Source organism: Exophiala aquamarina, assembly GCF_000709125.1.
Source record: "Exophiala aquamarina CBS 119918 chromosome Unknown aczIA-supercont1.1, whole genome shotgun sequence".
Lineage (NCBI taxonomy): Eukaryota > Fungi > Ascomycota > Eurotiomycetes > Chaetothyriales > Herpotrichiellaceae > Exophiala > Exophiala aquamarina.
In genome coordinates, this window is record NW_013550587.1 from 4,422,604 (window position 1) to 4,441,892 (window position 19,289).

The following is a 19,289-nucleotide window of genomic DNA, read 5'->3' on the forward strand; positions in this document are numbered from 1 at the left end:
ACTGTTCTAGGTATGGATGTTTGGAATGCATCAGTTGAGAATGTGTGACATTATGTGCAGTACGGTCGATGTAATTGGGAATTTTGAATGCAGCGGCCTCCTAGAGGCCATGACTGCCTGCAGAGGTTCAATTAGAATCCAGTTACTGGCCTTGCTGTAGCCTTGTCTGCGCACGATGAGCATGAGCATGGCACGAGATGAGGATGACATGCCAAGTCAATTTACCCCTTCGGATTTTCGTTTGACCGACGAGCCGACGGTCAACATACGAGTACCAGGACGTAGAGATTTCATACATAACACCTAGTATTTCTGATTATCGTTCGGATAGGCCAGAGTATGGATGTTCATGCTACAATTTAAGGTGATGGTCATTTAGAAATGCTTTCGTAAAGCGCCATTCATGTTATCGGCACTTTTAACTCGATTCCAATCATAGTGTATTCTAAGAACGTCCAAGACATTTCTCTACTAATAATACCCGCAGTCATCGTTTATCCAATCCCTACTAGCCCAAGGAAATATATCATTTTCTGTGGCCTTCATGCCAGACACCGTTCTTGTCCCAGACGCCTGGCCGACTGTATCTCCCGGCAGAGTTTCCATTCATCCACGCAAATCTGAAGAACTCGGGCTCGTAGTCATTGTCCAGCTCACGGCGATCTAGAGTGACTTGCTCCTGTTCCCAGTACAGCTCTTCATCGGTGTAGCCGCGCCAGCGCTCCACATCGTTAATAAGGATGCTGACGCCGTCAATGCCAGTGTCTATCGGTAAGCGACCCCAATTGAACGTAATGTTCGAGGCGGTGGGTCCAACGACCGCTGTGACATTGGGAGATTTCGCACCCCACCATGATCCACCATTGCCACCACCTTCCTCTCCTAAAGCTGCGGGAGTCTGGATGATCGATGCAAAGCCCCATCTGGCGACGCCATTGACGAAGAGACCGAGTAACAGGCCTTGATAGATGAGACCTGGGCGAGTTGGAAACCCTGTACCCGGCATAAAGACCAAAGCAAGAATGTAGTGATGTATCCTGAGGCGCTGACCTGGAAGAAGCAACAGGATGATGAGTGCAAGTCCAAAGCTTGCATATATAGCGAGATATTTAGGCATATTTCCAGACAAGCGAATGTAGTGGATCTGGCCAATGATGATTGCAACAACGGTGGTAATAATGATGGTTAGTGCCAGAGCTGCTCCTGGTTGAGCGAGGTCATGTGGCGTCAATCGTTCAATCGGGATCAGTGGCGCAAAGGTATAGTTGTTCAGCGCACCGATAAAAGCAAATCCCAGGTAGAGAACTGTCTTTTCAATCTGGGCATTCAGCCCCTTCAGTAGCGGTATAGCAGAGGTTCTATAAAGGATATATGATATAAATGCTGCTGGCAAAAGTCTTTCAAGCAGCTTGCTGATGGATTCATAGAAGTTGGCTGTATTCGGTGGATCCGAGACCAGGCCAACGTGGAAGAAAAGGATGACGAAGGTGCTGAAAAAGAAGACTCCAGGAGAAGTCGTGAAAAGTGACAGTATGACAAGTGCAACGGCTGTCACTGCGAAAAGCGGCCAACGCGAGTCGGTGGGGCATTGTGCCTGAGATGAATTCAACCCTTGAAAGGTGAAGGAACGGGGGAATGTGGCTGGAAATGAAGTGCTTTTGACCCCATGCGCATTGGAAGACTCGTAATTGTGGTGAGATCCAATGAGAGACGCAACTCCGCAGCCTCCAGTGGCTTCAGTGATAACGCCGGCGTGAATGGCAGCTTGACAGATGAAACTGTCGGCTCGATAAACTGCCAAGGAACCTGGTTCATCAGGATTCGGTCCACCGACCACGAGGCCTTCATATCTAAGGGAGATGTTTCCGACTATACGCTCTTCCAACAAATGTGTTCCTAAACAATTGGCAGGACATCGAAAGGCCAGATGGGCAGAGGAAAACGGTCGGCATTGATTACCATTGAGGCCACATCCATTGCCTTCATTCCAGAAGTTCGCGCCACACCATAAGTTCCGAGGCCTGCCATAGCCTTTGATAAATCCGGATGTAGAATGACTTTTGAGCATCAGGGACCAAGTAAGAAACCAAGCGGCATAGAGAGCGGCCAGAAGAATGAAGCGCTGCTTTTTCTTCGGCGCATATCTGTCCAGCAGAGCAATCGGAGCTCTCTGTAATTTCGGAAATATGGGTTCGATCCGCAGTATCTGTGGGGGTATAGGCCCCTTGACCCAGATTATCACCGCTCTAGAGGTCTTCCGGACAGGCAGGGGAACCCATTTGTATTTAAATGTGCTTGCGGATTCTCTGAGCCATATGGGGATTGGAAGGGCGGTCTCGGAGGTCTCGGAGGCTGATCGTATGTGAAGATCTCGACTCTCAGGGAGACTATCAGTTTCATCGTCGGTCAATGCAGGTATATCTGCGACGTAAGCCTCATCCTCATCACGATATGTAGGTCCCATAGTGAGGGGAGTTGCCCGACCGAGGGGTCAGTTAGATAGAAAAGGATACAATGCAGAGCTTCCGAAGGTTACAATACTAGCAGATAATGGATGGAAGAAACAATCTATAAGCAAACGCCAGAATGCGCTGACAATGGATGTTAGAAACACGCCAAATCGAGGGCATGTTTCACCGCGCAGCCTTGGGCTTACGTTGGGTTCTACGGAGGTAACCCAATGCCGTGTCGGCAGGACCTACGTAATCCCGACCTTGATGCCAAGGCCTCGGCTCTGCACATGCCATCTACAGATCTATGCTGCACCGTGAATATACGGAGAAACAGTAAGAAGAACGAACGCAGTCTCGGCATCAATTGATGTGACGCACCTGCTTCAACGCGCCACTTTTGGTGTCATCATGGCATGCATGTCTGTGGACTTGCTATTCTTTGACGACCTGCGAGGGACCACTGCTATCCTAAGGAGAAATCCCTGTGGGTATCGCTGAAGACCATCCGCAGGTACTTCGATTGGTAAGAGACAGAAAACTGACCAGAACATCGGCCAGCATCAAAGGGCGTTAATCCCACTCTGACGGCTCCATTGGACGGAGTAATGCGACCCCGGACCTTATCGCCCTTGCTATCAATTCCGAGATCCCCAGCAATGTGGGCACGGGTGGAATAGTCATCATGAACTCTTCGAGATACTACACCTACTAACGATCTGACATCCTCCTGAATTAACCACATTTATCTTTGACCACAAACTATATTCCAATTTCTATTCTTACTTATATATATTACCGCTCACAACAGGAGGGCTCAGAAGTTCATAACCTGGCCATGTCAACAGCGACAGAGCGACCTGCGCCGAAGGACGTATCCTATCACTTTTCTCGTGTTGCCAGAAAGCGGCTCCCCAGTCAGGTCAAACGTTTCTATCAATACTTTTCTATCCCAGGAATTGGGAATCTAGCAGGAGGTACGTACGACAGAGTGTTGAATCGAGCTACAACTAATCGCAGTACAGGCTTACCCAACCCTGGGTATTTCCCATATGATACCTTAGAAGCAGCAAGTGCACTTCCAGATCGATTCAAGCCCACACCTAACAAACCTGTCGACCCTCCGGCCACCGAACTTTCAAGAGCGAGTATCTCTGATGGACCAGCCGCAGCGCGCGTCCTTGTTCCTCATGATTCTGCGGAACCTAACCTGCTGCGCAAGATTGATCTGACTACCGCGCTCCAATATGGCACAGCCCAGGGCTATCCTCCTCTTTACTCCTTCGTTAGAGATTTTGCGCAGAACTACTTGCATCCCAATGTTCCATATAAAGGGGGCCCTGAAGTGATCCTGACCTGTGGGTCAACCGACGGGTTTTCCAAGGCACTTGACCTTTTTAGTAATGTATGGGACGAAGAAAGAGATTGGATTCGGGAAAGAGAAGGCCTTCTCTGTGAAGAATTTGCGTATATGAATGCCATCCAAACAGCAAAGCCTCGAGGTCTTAACGTGGTGCCAGTAGCAATTGATGATGAGGGAATGTTGGCTCATGGGAAAGGCGGCCTTGAAGACGTCTTGTCCTCTTGGGACAAGAACAAGGGCAAAAGGCCTCATCTCATATACACCGTCACGTGAGTTGTATACAATTCCCCTTCCGGTGCAACGGCTGATTTGATTAGCATGGGCCAAAACCCTACTTCTGGGCTTCTCTCGGTCACAAGGCGCAAAGAGATCTACGCACTGGCACAGAAGTTTGACCTCATTATCATTGAAGATGACCCGTATTGGTACCTTCAGTATCCATCGGCCAACGAAATTTCAGTCAAGGCCAGGGGAAAGCCAGTATCTATGAACTTTCCTGTCGACCCCAAACACAACTACAACACCACTTCTGGGGGCCGATCCAGTGGCTTCCCATTTTTGGACAGCCTTGTTCCGTCGTACCTTTCGCTTGACGTTGACGGGAGAGTACTGAGATTGGACACCTTCAGCAAGACTGTAGCGCCAGGTTGCCGACTGGGGTGGATCACGGCCCAACCAGCTGTTGTGGAGAAAGTCCAACTGATTACTGAGACTGGAACGCAGCAACCCAGTGGATTTGTTCAAAGCCTGGTTGCCGAACTTCTCTTGGGACCTTCGGCCCACGGTGATCCCGGTAAGGGAGGCAGCAAAGATGGCAGTGGTTGGGGTATAGATGGATGGGTTCGCTGGCTTGAAGGTCTCCGAGGCAACTACGAGAGGCGCATGCAGCTTATGGCAAATATCCTTGATGAAGGGCAATTCTTGATCCAAGACACACCGCGCAGATCAAGCATCTCACAGTTGGATGCCGATGATTACCAGGTGCTTCACAAAACCCAACTTTACGACTTCGCTTACCCCATGGCCGGCATGTTCCTTTGGCTCCGGGTACATTTTGAGACACATCCACTCTTTGGCAAGGTGCATGGCCCACGACTTTCACAGGCGTTGTGGGTTCTCATGACCCAGAAACCTTATCTTGTCTTACTCGCACCCGGCACCATGTTCTCACCTACCCAACAAATCATGGAGGAGAAGGGCTGGCAGTACTATCGACTTTGCTTTGCCGCTGTGGATGATGAACTTGTCGAGAAGCACAGCCGTGGAACTGTCGATGCTGTTGTAGCCTTCTGGGCCATCGATGATGTCAAGAAAATTGACGAACTGCTAAAAGATATAGAAGGCGAGTCAAGATTGACCGCTCTCCAGGCAGAGAATCAGGTAAGTCTCTCCAGTTAGTCCATTGGTTTTCTACGTTAATGCATTATCAGGGAATTTTCGCCACAAATCCAATAATATGTTAGGTCAACTAAGGACCATCTCCTTTCGGTCAGAGTGCTTCAAGTACATTCGGAATGACGCCAGCATGAGAGGTCGGGGAGCGGATGAAGGCAATTCCTTGTGTGACACTGACATGGTTGGACCTCAATTTCCAGGATACTGTGGTAGCGTTGTCCCCTACTTTTGACATGGGAAATTCTCCTTTTACTAGTACTCCATCGCTGTTCCAGCCTAGCCGGGACCCTGTCTCTTTCATGGGCTATACGAGAATCTTGTAAGGAATAAGAATGAATAAAACGAAGCAAATCATATGAGAGACTTTCTTCATTCACGATGTACCCACGTGGCCAGCTCAATCGCCAGTAAATCCAGTTGTCGATGGTGCCCACCAAACCTCCCAAGGTCGTAATTATGTATAAGATTCAAGCACCCTGTACCATGCGTTGCGTGGTGTGGTCAACAACCTCCAATCACTTGCCCCTCGTGCCTTTTCCCGTGAGCTCCTCTGCCCGGCTTTTTGCCTTTCAACGCTCGGCCCACTGCATTAGGCTGCAAAGTGGACTTGGTTCCTTGGGTCTTGCTCTACCTGGGATCTAAAGCTCTTCCAGGCTATTCCACAATGCTTGACCACTTGATTATCGACGTCACGTAGATGCTTATCTGCTCCACTGCAACTCTTCTCCAGACCTGCGGGCCTGGTATGTACGTCCGGACCACCTCGCACAGTTTCACTAGTCTATACCTAGTGTCGAGTGTCGATCTTTTCGGGCAATGGCAAGTACAACCTTGGATATCTGGTGCATCCACAGCTCTTCCACAATGACGATCCTACCCAGACCTGCATTAGCAAGGCAAGCTCTTCACCAGCTCTACGAACTTCCTTAGTGAGAGAAGCGCTGTGCCGATTGACCCAGCCACTGGTTCGCCTCGTGGCTTTCATAAATGTAGCTTGCTCGCTGGCAGTGATCGTGATTCCGTCGGTGCTTTTCCTTTCTGCTCCCCATCCGTGTCTGTTCGTACCACGCTGCCCGCCATGTTGTTGACATCGTTCCTCACGGCCGCCGCGCTCTTTCGCCCACTTCGTGCCTGTGAGGACCATGAATGGACCTCGCCCATCCTGGGAGGCTATGTGGACCATGACCTGATGCGCCGACATGATCTCGACAAGAGAATCCAGCCTACAGCACTGAGAAGCCCTCCCCAGCAGATTAAGGACATCCATTGGGGCCAACTCAACTTCCTCCATACAACCGACACTCACGGATGGTTGGCGGGGCATCTGCTGGATGAGAACTACAGCGCCGACTATGGTGACTTCGCGGATTTCGTCAGAAAGATGAAAGCAAAAGCTGACTACCTCGGCGTTGACCTGTTGCTCATTGACTCAGGAGATCTCCATGACGGGACTGGTTTTGGGGATATTACCGTCCCCAACGGTAAACTGACTTTGCCGATCTTTAAGAGGCTTCCCTACGATCTTCTTTCCATTGGTAATCATGAGCTCTACACCACGGAGATTGCAAATGACACCTATCACAACTTTGCACCCAACTGGGGCGGGCGGTACTTGACATCGAACGTTGAATTCAACGATACTGGTGTTGTGAAGCCTTTCTCGCAGCGGTATGCCTACTATCAAACCAAATTTGGGATCAGGATCATGAGCTTTGCCTTCATCTTCAATTTCACAGGAAACAGCAATGCGAGCGTGGTCACTCCTGTGGGCGATGCTGTCAAGAAGCCATGGTTTTTGGAACAGGTGAAAAGAAATGACATTGACTTGTTCCTTGTCGCGGGACATATAACCTTGCGGAAGTCAACAGAATGGGGACTGATCTACTCTGCTATCAGGCAGTACCACCCGACGACGCCAATTCAGATCTTCGGTGGTCATCGACATGTAAGAGATTCCGTTGTCTTCGATGCTTCAGCTGTGGGTATCGCATCAGGCCGTTATTGCGAAACAGTTGGTTGGCTCTCCGTTGATGGCCTACCGAGCAACGTGACCCGCGCTAAATCACCCCAGGGCTCAGGGACCAAGATCACTCAACAGCCTTCTACAGTCCCTGGTGTGACACCAAACACGAATTCATCATTATCGTTTACGCGACAGTACCTCGACTTCAACCGCTATAGCTTCGAATACCATACCAAGTCGACAGAAACGACATTCAACACCTCCTACGGCCAAGGGATCAGCGAAGACATTACAGAAGCAATTGACACGCTTCCTGACTTGACCAACAGACTAGGATGTTCACCGGGCAATTACTATCTGGATCGGTTCCCGCTGACATCCAACCAAAGTCTGTTCAACTATCTAACAACCGTGGTATTCCCACTAGTGGTGGTCGATCCCAATCGAACCCACGTCCCACGCATCATCCTCACCAACACGGGTGGCTTCAGGTACGACCTCCTCCAAGGAGCCTTCACCATCGACAACGCATATCAAACCAATCCGTACAAGAACTACTGGCTGCGCATGACTGCGCCATGGTCCGTGGCCAAAAAGCTCCTCCTCAACATGCAGACCGACAAGGTATACAAACGCCAAACAAGCCCCAACACCACATTCGTCAAAACCCCCGGGTACGTGACGGAAGACGACTTCGGCAACGACGGCGACAACACCGTGCACACCAACCAGGGCTACTTCAACAGCCCGCATTACGTGCAGGCGAACGTCAGCGTGGCCAACATCACCGACGACAGCACGCTTGTGGACGTCTACGGCACGAGTTTCTTCACCCCCGCAGCGGCCAAGTATCTCCAGGGGAACACGAGCGACTGGGTGCCTGCAGACGGCAACTTCAGCAGCTTTGACACGCTGGTGCGCATGGCGAAGCTGCACTGGAGCCAGGACTGCTAGACGTCGACGACGACGACGACGACGACGACACGGCGCACGCAACCAAAAGGACGCGCGGTCGATCAATGACCGGAAAGAATCTATGAATGACATGCAGACGAGACCAGCAGTATCGGCTTGGCCACCAAAATCAGGCAGGATATGTATTGTTAATCTTTGCGAGGCAGACGAGCAGCAAATTGGACGGAATTTGTTCTAGTCCAAAATATTAAATCTGCTTGTAGTCATCTATTTTGCGCAGCTGCAGTAAGGAATAATTAATAGCATCTCTTGCAAGCAAGTAATTCTGGGATGACACACTATCTACGGCCGTGCTAATTTCAAATGTTTAATCACTGTTGCGGCAACTCTACTCTCGCCTCCTTCTCTCCTCTGTGAGAGGAACTAATTTACATTCGTTTGAAATGTCCTGGTTCATTCTGCATAGTCGTCCTGCCATTCTCACACGGAATCTATTTGGAGATCAATGGCTATGGACCATGGATTGATAAACTCTGCAAGCGGGAGACAGTCTCAGGAGGAAATCTCCATTATTATTGTTTGCATTCATTGCGTTGGAGAACGTGACCCGCCATCTTTTGTCATCCTAGAGATTCTATACATCGTAAAAAAGAACGAAACAAAAATAAAACTGCTCCATATGTGCGTGCATCCTTAAATCCGGGGCATCATAGTACAGATTTCCCGCGTATCTTCCACGCCCACTTCACACTCACTGCTGCTGTACAACTGGAGCATCGACCCCAAACCAGTTCCAACCTTGGTCGAGGTCGAGGTTTGGCTGGTTGAACGGGAAGGATCCGAATGGGAAACTTTGAGCGGCGATGTTGCCCATACCTCCGGTGCCGATATTGGTGTTGAAGTCGTGTATGGTGTTGGTATATGGACTTTGGGTCTGCTGTTGTGGCGTGAATACAGAGCTAGTTGTCGCGCTCGCGGAGGGGATGTCCATGGGGCCTTGAGAGGGGAATGACATAAAGCTATCGAAGGTGACGAATGGATCGTCTGTCTCGGGCCACGGTTGATCCAACCCGGGAGCTATGTAGTTAGTAGTGCTGTCGAAAAGTGGAGGGCGAGGCGCAGTTTGTTGGGTATCCAGCGTTGTGACTAGTGGTGAATGTTGCGTGCTACCGCAATAGTTAGAGGGAGGGGTGGGTAAGCCACTGTTGGGAACTCCGGCTGTGATGGTGGAGTTTATCGCATTTGATGCTTTTGAGACATATGTGCCTGGTTTGATCGGCACAAACTTTTTGCCCATGCCGATTGAAATCGTCCCGAAATATGGAATAGAAACCTGGCAGGTCTCCGTAACACATTCTCTCATCTCGCGTTCCGTGCAACCTTGCCGAACTTTGGCTAGCATTTCGAGAGCTTGAGCACTTTGAGCCGCGACCACACCACCAGCTTCCTTGGATGCATCCTTGAGGAGGTGTATGGTATGATCGATGAGATCTGAGTCTTTCTGGTCTTGCTCATGATCTGGTTGTGCAGCGCCAGTAGCGCGGTGCTGCTGCGAATAACCACACAGATTCAGGAGTAATATCATAGCTGCGGTGAAACTTTGAAAGTCGACCAACTTGCAGATGAAAGGGCCGACGGCGGTGTTGCTGCGGAGGGCGTCGTAAACCCTGATCATTTCCCGAGAAGCGTCTAGGGCAGTAGCATGAGAATACTGATAGCGCTTGTCGGTCGATGACCGAAGCATGAAAGGCATGTGCAGTAATAGTTTTGCTTGGTGATAGAAGAAATGAGCCTGTAGTCGATCGAAATGAACCTCTGGCGGTGTATTTGGGAACAGGTCCGTAGACCACCAACCCGGGTCCTGGGAGTTGTGTAATTCTTCCAGATCCTGATCCAGTCTCAAGGTGGCAGAATAGCCCATGGGAGTAATACTTTGATTTCTATCATTGATCTTGGTGACTACTGGAATCATCTTGGAAACGAAAATCTCACCCGTGTTGGCGTCAGATAGGTGCGCACCCGATACATAGGGAGCAACGAAGGCCTCAGATACGGAATATGGCAGGCCGAGAAGTAAGGCGAGATACCTATCTCCAAGAATGAGATGGCTCCAAAGGTTGACCTGGCGTTGATACTGCGCAGATGATTGATTGGGTTGAGCTGCTAAGCGATGAAATCCAAGCAGCTGGGAGAATGCGATGCCGCGGTGAAAGAGGAGCCAAGCACGCCGAGGACGACCCATATTCACATGATATTTGGCCTCAAGCATCATGCATTCAATTCCTTCGAGAGTGGCGGCAATTTCGTCGTCGGATGTTATCAGGCGGTCGACAGTGGCAATATATCTTTCCATGAGCTCAGCTGGCTCCTCCTTCATTTGCAAGATGGACCAGTCGAAATTCTCCGGCAACTGATGGACACCGATCGCTATACATAGCATGATTTTGGCCAGCTCAGCAGGTTTTTCCGACCGCAGAGAATGTGAGACAGACTCCTTGATGGTCTCACACCGACTGTCCGTAATTTCAGGGAACATCTTCCTCCATATAAGCCACCATTCGTGAGAGTATGCGAGAATGATGTCGAGATCATGTGGCGATGGCAGCAATTGATTGAGGGCTGTTATGAGGGCTTTCGACTTGTTGTATTGGGCTCGGGAGACCACAGGCTGACTTTCTTTTCTGGTGATTACTTCATTGTCAAAGAGGGTGAGGGCAGGAGCGTCGTCTCGGAGCCCGCCCGGAAGAAGAAGGGACTCTTCCAGTACAGCGTCAGCTCGTCGCAAGGAACTCTTCAGCGACTTCAGAACTTCAGCAGCTTGGGCATCGACCTGGGACTTTTCTTGCTCGGCGCCGGTGGACTTCTCATCGGCCCTCTCAGGTAGTCGATGCAGGACCTGTTTGACAAGATCTTCGAGTTGGGAGACGCGCTCCCTCAGAGAATATGAGGATTGCTCTGGATTACTTGTGGCATATGTCTGCACGTCTCCATGCTCTTGGTCAATGCATGTGGATCCTCTGGCATAACATTCGTTGCAGCAGGCCGGCCGCCCTGGTTCAAAAGTACACTTGATTTTGCGTCGTCGACACTCTAGACAGGATTTTGTGCCCTTTCGCATCTTTTTGCGCAGGGGACCTTGAGCATGGTCGGAATGGGCCGTTTGCGAGTCATTGTAGGGGGAGGTAGCACCACTTTCCGGTTGGGTCATGGTGTAAGACTGTTGAGGAGGATGGAATGGGACGGATTCCGAAGGCCGGAGAGCGCACGCAGGAGAATGATTGTGATCAAAATTGCAGGTCGCTATCGGTGAGTTTATCGGTTAATCAGTGGATAAGTCAGCCATGGAATGTGCACCGTGTAGAGAATCGAGATCGAGATAGACTGGCATGTTATTCAGGCGGGCGACCAGCGGGCAAAGGGCAGAGGGCAAACGGTGGCAGAAAAGAGAGTGCTGACTGATAGTCACGTGGAGGACAGGACTTGGTTGGTTGGGGGCCAGGGCGGTGGAATGCTTCCAGAACCTTCAAAAGTCCCCTGTCCAATGGCAAATGTACGGAGCACTACTGATAAGTATTTACTATCTGTACATACAGTACCGAGTACTCCCATCCACTCCGTCGATGGCAGATTTGTGCTCGGTACCGCGAGCACCACTGGAGCCATGGAAGTAAGAAGCCTCCGATGTCTCTGCAAGAGTGTATGTAAAACAGCTTGACTACCCATTTCGTAGCCCGCACATATGAGTCTTACTGATGATACATGAGCACGTAGTCCCTTTTAGTGTCGGTGACTTTCCTCCTCCCACGATCAATTACTCGTAATCCGCAAGCCATGTCTGCCTGATCTGATTATCCTCACCCGCCCAGAACAAGTACCTGGTAGAGTTCCTGGTATCCCGTGTGACAGTGCGTGGCAGTTTCGTCCGTCCGGCGCTTCGGCCGAACCCACGCAGGCGTCCGCTGACAAAGATTGGCGAGCCTGGCGCCTGCGCTAAGCCTCACTGAGTCGGACTAGGCCATATCTGGCTCTCTTTCCCTTTTCTGCCTTCCGGAAGAACCTCGACCCTGCTTCCGAGGTCGCGCCCACGTATCTCCCCAAAGTAGGCAAGTGCCGGCCGGGCACGGATTTTCCCCTTTTCTAAAATCCGTCAAATTGGTGGACCAAACCCCCATCCTGGCTTTACCAGTATTCTTTTCAATCGGATCACGGATTCCCACCCTAGCCGATCACATCTGAACCACTCATCTTGCACCATGGCCTTGGGTCCGTTCAGCCTTGTTGGCTGTTGAACAGATCTCTCTTGCACGTGCATATCGCCTACCATGGCCTCAGGTTTGGCCTTACCGTTACCCTCGCCAAAGGTAGGTTTTCCTTGCAAGTGCGGATACGCTATCGCTATCGCCGTGTTCTGGATGATTCACCTTTGAGAGCATCGATCCACCGTTGATCCACCACCGTCTCATTGCTCTGTCCACCCTTCGTCCGAACGCACTGGCTCACTGGTCTCTTTTCCTTGTTTCGTCTTGCCCTTTGTTGTGAGTCTGACTTCGTCCTGTTTGGCGCGCTTGGTGGAGAGAGACTAACGTTATATCTATTGGTGACAACCCGAGTACGAGGCTCAATATATATCTATCCTGTTTCTCTAATTTTTCGTCGTGTCTTCTGTTGGACGTGAAATCTTCTCTCCCTCAATCCACCCTTCTCTGTCCTCCGCTGCTGTCTGGTTATTCATCTCCCTATCGCCCACCATGACCACCAACGCGTCACACCAAACCTCAGCGGCGACTTCGCTTTCTGATCTCAACAAACCACCTATTGTGTCCAACGACAGCGAGAAAGATGTTCCGATTGACACAAAAGACTCAGCAGCTCAACCAGTTGACGTGGAGAAAGATGCCGATTCTGAGCTCAACCGTGAGCTCTCACGTATCAACACAGCCGACTATCCTTCAGCCTTCCCCTTAACAATGATTGTCGTTGCCCTCTCTGCCAGCATCTTTCTTGTCGCCCTTGACATGACTATTGTCGCTACTGCTATTCCCAAGATAACAGATCAGTTTCACTCCCTCGACCAGGTCGGATGGTACGGGTCTGCATTCTTTCTTACAGTTGGCTCGTTCCAAGCCACGTGGGGCAAGGTGTACAAATATTTTCCTCTCAAAACCTCATTTCTTGTCGGCATCTTCATCTTTGAGGTTGGGTCTTTGATTTGTGCAGTTGCCAATAATTCAACCACTCTTATCGTTGGACGAGCAATTGCTGGCATGGGCGGCGCTGGCATCGCCTCCGGTTCCTACACCATCATCGCCTTCTCTGCTCCGCCCGCCCAACGACCGGCTCTCACTGGCATTATGGGTGCGACATTTGGTATAGCATCGGTGATTGGCCCTCTCTTGGGCGGTGTCTTCACTGACCATCTGTCGTGGCGCTGGTGTTTCTATATAAATCTCCCTATCGGTGGAGTGGCATGTGCTATTATCATAGTTTTCTTCCACACTCCAAGGGCTGCGAAGCCTCAAACAGCAACTTGGAGGGAAAAGTTTTTACAGATGGACTTCCCTGGCACCTTCACCCTCATGGCAGCAATTATTTGTTATCTCCTTGCCATGCAATGGGGAGGTGCTACAAAACCCTGGTCGGATGGATCCGTCATCGCCACACTGGTCCTCTTTGGCGTTCTCCTCATCGCTTTCATCGTCATCGAATACTTCCAGGATGATCGTGCCCTCCTCCAAGGTCGCCTTTTGAAGGACCGTACCATCGGAGCTCAGTCCGCTTACGTTATGATGATCGCCGCGGGCTTCTTCGTACTTCTTTATTACCTCCCGATCTACTTTCAAGCTACGAAAAACGTCTCTGCTGCAAAATCAGGGATCAACAATCTTCCCCTGGTTTTCGGAGCAAGCCTTTTCACCGTCATCTGCGGTGTCTTGCTAACTGTATGGGGACAATATGTACCTGTCATGATCTTTGGCTCAGCTGTGGCCACGATTGGCTCTGGACTTATCTACACACTTGAGATTGAGAGCGGGAGCCCAAAATGGATTGGATATCAGGCTCTTGTCGGCATTGGCATCGGGCTGTGCTTTCAAATACCTGTGATCGTCGCCCAAGCCGTCGTCAAGCCCTCAGATCTATCTTCTGTCAGCGCTATTATCCTCTTCTTCCAAACAGTCGGAGGAGCTGTTTTCATCTCTGCCGCGCAAGCAGGGTTCGTGAACAAAACACTCAAAGCTCTTGCTGTCAAGGCCCCAGATATCAACCCTGGCCTGGTAGTCGCCACCGGTGCCACTGATTTAAGGAAGGTATTCACCGAGGAGCAAATACCGAGGATCTTATCTGCGTATATGGAAGGCTTGAAAGTTCCATTCGCGATGTGCATTGCCTTTGCAGGGGTGAGCTTCGTCATTGCCTTCGCACCAAGATGGGAAAGTATCAAGGGCAAGGTCAAACTGGATGGTGGAGCTTGAGCAGATCTTCAACATTAAATATTCTTCCAGTTGGTACTGGTGTGTTACTGTACCATCTTGTTCAACATGACATACCCTTTTCTCGCTGTCAGCATTCATGAGCAACATGACCTTACATATTTGGCGCATCATGGCTTGGCATTCTATTAATCATCGCTGCATTTCCAACCTGGAGTTTTCCTATTGTTGATGGTTTCTGGACAGATGCTCCCCCGACTTCACTTTGCATTTTATGGCTGGGATAGATTTCATACTTCTACTACACAAATATTGAACCCGTCGATACCCTTGTGCGGTGAACAAAGCTGCGAGAAATGATATATACGGACTTGCGTTATCGAGCGGCAGTCGATTACACAGATTTATTTGTGGCCACTCGATTGTACTATGAACGAGCTTCTCTTCTCAGGATAGGAAAGGACAATATAGAATAAAACCTCATTGAAAGTCGTGTTCTATCGTTCATCACTGATCTCTCATTTCCCATCTTGCCTTCTTCTCCTGATCTACTGTGACAAGGCTTCTTGCGCTGTCACGCTCACCAGCGGGCCAAACGTGCTGACCAGTGGCTTACTCGCCGGACAGGAGGGTTGTGAATCAAAACCTTCCGGAGGGCCACACTTAAAGTCTCCGTGCGATCACAGTAACCTTTCCGCGCAGCGGGAGTCGTGCGTCGGCTCTTCCATGACGTCTGCAATTTGCTTTCTTGGGTTAACAGATAGCGCGCGCCTCGAGCTACAGCTTCAACTTAAATGTCCATCCGGTAGCTGGTGGGCTACGGCTATAGAGCGGAACAGACGGACGAAGCCATTGATCCGGAGTCCTGTTTCATCGTCGACGCTCACCTCTCCCGAAACTGCCAAACGCCAATGGCCGCGCTCAAAACGACAACGCACCTCGTAATTACAGCGTGACTGGGCTTGGCCAGGAGCAGCCCGCATCCGCGTCGAGTCCGAGCGAGGATCCCACGGGTCAACTCGACGTCCCAAGTCCATTGTGACCGTGGGACGGCTCGCAGGCCTTCAGTACAAAGTCCAATAATGTCCAATGGGTAACTAAATCTTACGTATGTAGAACGAGCACCTAGCGATCTAGCTCATCACATGGAAGATCACAAATTATCTTTTGCTTCGGGGCTGGACTCCATACTCGTAAGCTTGGTCCCAAATCACCACGAAAACTGTACCTTCCACGCTCGGGCTTGGGAGGGGAATGCCAGTAAGGCTGGTAAGGCTGGGCAAATGACGTGATATGTCTGTCAGACGCGTCATTTGAAAGTGCTTGAGCCTTTTCCGAGTGTCGCGCCCCTGCCGCTGCTTTCTCGCCCCTTCGCATCGGCTGCGCAGTGTCGCTAGACGCACTGACTGTGCTTGAAACAGCAGGTGAACGGAACTATACAGCACTCACGAGAAAAGGCGCCCGTCGCAGATCTGGTATCGCCATGCTCAATTAGGTCTTGCGAGCACATGCGTGTTCACCTGGTACATGTGTATGTGCGAGAAGGCGATCGGATCAATGTAGTCGCAATAAAGAACCCGCCCCGAGCCAGCTATCTGCCTGGTTGATAGGTCCCAACACACTACAGCTAAAAGCCGGCATGCACACGCGGAGGCAAATGGGCCAGCAAGGATTTCACACAAGCCAGCAAGCCAGCAAGGATGTAAGCCAGCAAGCCACTCTAACGCAAAAGGCCAGTAAGCCAAAAGGGACATAAGCCAGCGAGCACATCACCCATCAAGCGGACAAGCCAAAAAGTCAGTAAGTAAGTCACCAAAGCAGTAAAGCTGTAAGAAAGCCAACAGCGAAACAAACTATCTCGGGCTAGTGGGTAATGCTCAAGGCAGAAAGGATGTGTTGTGACACACAGATTGATATTGTATTTCGAGACCAACTAGTCGAAGCTCTTTCGTGGCAATCATTCGGCTCGAAGGGCCTTTCTTTACAGCTTGCGCTTTCATAAAATTCTCTTTTGATTCTGAGGGCCTGGTATTTGTTTTCTGTGTGCATGCATGCACTCCCAATTCATCACATACTCACAGGGAAAAGCCCACCATGGATCTTCCTTTCCCACGACGCTGCGGGAAAAAACTATGTCGACATGAATGCCTGCCAGGTGTAGTAAACTAGCGTGGAAATCAAGCATCGACCCCATTTCTGGGTTGTAATTGGGCATCGCTGGACACCCCTACAGGAAAGCTCGTCGACTGTACTCGTCCCTTGTGGTTTGAACGATTCATTTTTTTCCGATTCTAGTTCCCATTCATCAATGTAAAGCGACAGTATCCTCACCATCCGTGATGCAGCCATGACTGGCATCAGAGACGAGCCTGGCGTATTTCGCAAGTGTGCCTCTTGTGGCACGGGGGGCGGGTCGATTTGCCTCCCATTGTTCGCGCCTGGTAGCGAGGGTATCCTCGTGTACATTCAAGTCGAGGACTCTCTTCTCCGCATCGATGATGATTTCATCACCATCTCGAACCAAGCCGATGGGTCCACCTTCCATGGCCTCAGGGACGATGTGGCCGATGAGGAAGCCGTGCGAACCACCACTGAAACGGCCGTCCGTGATGAGTGCAACGTCCTTGCCGAGGCCTGCGCCCATGATCGCCGAGCTGGGTTTCAGCATCTCGGGCATACCGGGACCGCCCTTAGGGCCTTCGTACCGGATCACTACCACAGTCTTTTCACCTTTCTTGATCTCACCGCGTTCTAGCGCTTCGATGAAGAGGTCTTCCGCGTCGTAGACTTTGGCTTTGCCGGTGAATCGTAGACCCTCCTTTCCTGTGATCTTGCCTACGGAACCGCCAGGTGCGAGTGAGCCTCGAAGGATCTGAATGTGGCCGGTAGGCTTGATTGGTTGAGAGAACGGTTTGATGATGGTCTGATCTGAAGGGAAGTCGGCTGCAGACTCGACGTTCTTCTTGAGGGTCTCGCCAGTGACGGTCCTGTGCTCACCCTTTACAACGCCTTCCTTGATGAGGAACTTCAGCAAGGTTGGGATTCCGCCGATAGTATGAAGATCATTGAAGACGTATTTTCCGCTAGGTTTCAAATCCGAGAGGAATGGCGTCCGGTCGGATACAGCTTGGAAGTCGTCAATTGTAAGCTTAATACCCACTGCGTCGGCCATGGCGATGAGATGCAGTACCGCGTTGGTGGAACCCCCGGTAATCATAACGAGTACCATTGCGTCTTCAAATGCCTGGCGAGTCATTATATCACGAGGCCGCAGATCGAGTTTGAGGAGATTCTTAATCGCGCCTCCAGCAGCCAGACACTCGAGTTGTTTAGCTCGTGACTCGGCGGGGTTAGACGCTGAGCCCGGTAACGTCATACCGAGGGTCTCGATGGCTGAAGCCATAGTGTTAGCGGTATACATACCACCGCAAGCGCCGCCACCTGGGCACGCATGGCGGATAATGTCAAAACGCTGCTCCTCATTGATTTCTCCAGTAATGAATTGACCGTACGCTTGGAATGCAGAAACAATATCGATATCTGCGTTGTTCTGAGTTGATGCACAGCCGGGAGCGATGGAGCCGCCGTAGACCATGATCGAGGGACGGTTGACACGACCAATGGCCATCATCACGCCAGGCATATTCTTGTCACATCCTGGCAAGGAGATGTTGGCATCATACCATTGACCCTGCATGACAGTCTCTATCGAGTCCGCGATGACCTCCCGAGACTGTAGACTATAACGCATGCCGGTGGTACCCATGGAAATGCCATCCGAGACACCAATAGTGTTGAATTGCATAGGAGCGAGTCCTGCATCCGCAACACCCTTCTTCACAATATTGGACAGGTCGAGCAGATGCATGTTGCAGGGATTTCCTGACCACCACACCGATGAGATTCCGACCTGTGCTTTATTCATGTCACCTTCGTTAAGGCCTGTGGCATACAACATGGCTTGTGAGGCACCCTGGGATTTTGGCTGGGTGATTTTCCTCGAGACTTTGTTGAAGCCCGAGTCATCTGAGGAGGAGTCATTGCGGATGCAGCACGAGGATGAGAAGGTCCGACAGCTGGAGGAAACGTCAGTACAGATGGGAAGAGAGACGGAGGAGTCATATGCAATCATACGCTGTCTTGTTGTCAAAGAATTGTGTCTTTGCCTGCCGCAGACGCAGGCTCCGTAAGGCAGCTGATGGTCTCATGGTGAAAGCGCCAGCAGTAGCTGAATGATACCGATGAGTATCTTTCGAAGCAATGAAGTACCACCTTCCTCCTCAGCGCCGTCTTCCTACTTCTTTCAAATATATGGACGCGGAGTCGTATGCGGTATGCGTGAAGAGTTGATCTTCCAGTAAGAAAAAAGTCGGGGAAGTTGATGGCGGCCACCAATCAGATGCTAGGCAATTAAGCTTAAATGGGGAAGCTCCGGGGAGGAAGTCGCGACTCCGGAATATACACACATATACAGTATATCAGTACGAAAATGCCCAGACACCTCTCAAAGAGTCGTAACATACGGTATTCTTGCCGTCACTACTCACCATTCAAGAACCAGCACCGGGTACCCAGCGAGGTACCAAAGTTACAGCAACTAGTATTAAAGATGCATTTATTGTCATGATCAAATATGATACACTATGCGTACATTTGATTCTATCACTGCCTGATACGTACCGAGGCGCCCGAGTCTATCCCTTGCTATTCAGACACGTCCAAAAAAGGGTATTCAAGCAAAGCAAAAGTCATATTTAAAACCACCGGTCGCCTTT

General features: G+C 50.5%; 6 protein-coding genes across 6 annotated transcripts; 3 read left to right on the top strand and 3 right to left on the bottom strand.

The window, feature by feature from the left end:
* Positions 1-526: 526 nt before the first annotated feature.
* Positions 527-2,464, bottom strand: A1O9_01557 (uncharacterized protein; the record flags this gene model as incomplete). Its single annotated transcript, XM_013410715.1, has 1 exon — positions 527-2,464. The coding sequence occupies one exon, from the start codon at positions 2,462-2,464 to the stop codon at positions 527-529; it is 1,938 nt and encodes a 645-aa protein (XP_013266169.1).
* An 824-nt stretch (positions 2,465-3,288) lies between these two features.
* Positions 3,289-5,211, top strand: A1O9_01558 (uncharacterized protein; the record flags this gene model as incomplete). Its single annotated transcript, XM_013410716.1, has 3 exons — positions 3,289-3,427; positions 3,476-4,082; positions 4,131-5,211. 3 exons carry the CDS (start codon positions 3,289-3,291, stop codon positions 5,209-5,211), a joined length of 1,827 nt encoding a protein of 608 aa, XP_013266170.1.
* Positions 5,212-6,286: 1,075 nt separating this feature from the next.
* On the top strand, positions 6,287-8,125 carry A1O9_01559 (uncharacterized protein; the record flags this gene model as incomplete). The annotated part of the gene is made up of 1 exon (XM_013410717.1): positions 6,287-8,125. The coding sequence occupies one exon, from the start codon at positions 6,287-6,289 to the stop codon at positions 8,123-8,125; it is 1,839 nt and encodes a 612-aa protein (XP_013266171.1).
* Positions 8,126-8,837: 712 nt separating this feature from the next.
* A1O9_01560 (uncharacterized protein) lies at positions 8,838-11,294 on the bottom strand (the record flags this gene model as incomplete). Its single annotated transcript, XM_013410718.1, has 1 exon — positions 8,838-11,294. The coding sequence occupies one exon, from the start codon at positions 11,292-11,294 to the stop codon at positions 8,838-8,840; it is 2,457 nt and encodes an 818-aa protein (XP_013266172.1).
* Positions 11,295-12,834: 1,540 nt separating this feature from the next.
* A1O9_01561 (uncharacterized protein) lies at positions 12,835-14,556 on the top strand (the record flags this gene model as incomplete). The annotated part of the gene is made up of 1 exon (XM_013410719.1): positions 12,835-14,556. The coding sequence occupies one exon, from the start codon at positions 12,835-12,837 to the stop codon at positions 14,554-14,556; it is 1,722 nt and encodes a 573-aa protein (XP_013266173.1).
* A 2,263-nt stretch (positions 14,557-16,819) lies between these two features.
* Positions 16,820-18,382, bottom strand: A1O9_01562 (dihydroxy-acid dehydratase, mitochondrial; the record flags this gene model as incomplete). Its single annotated transcript, XM_013410720.1, has 1 exon — positions 16,820-18,382. The coding sequence occupies one exon, from the start codon at positions 18,380-18,382 to the stop codon at positions 16,820-16,822; it is 1,563 nt and encodes a 520-aa protein (XP_013266174.1).
* Between the last annotated feature and the right edge of the window lie 907 nt (positions 18,383-19,289).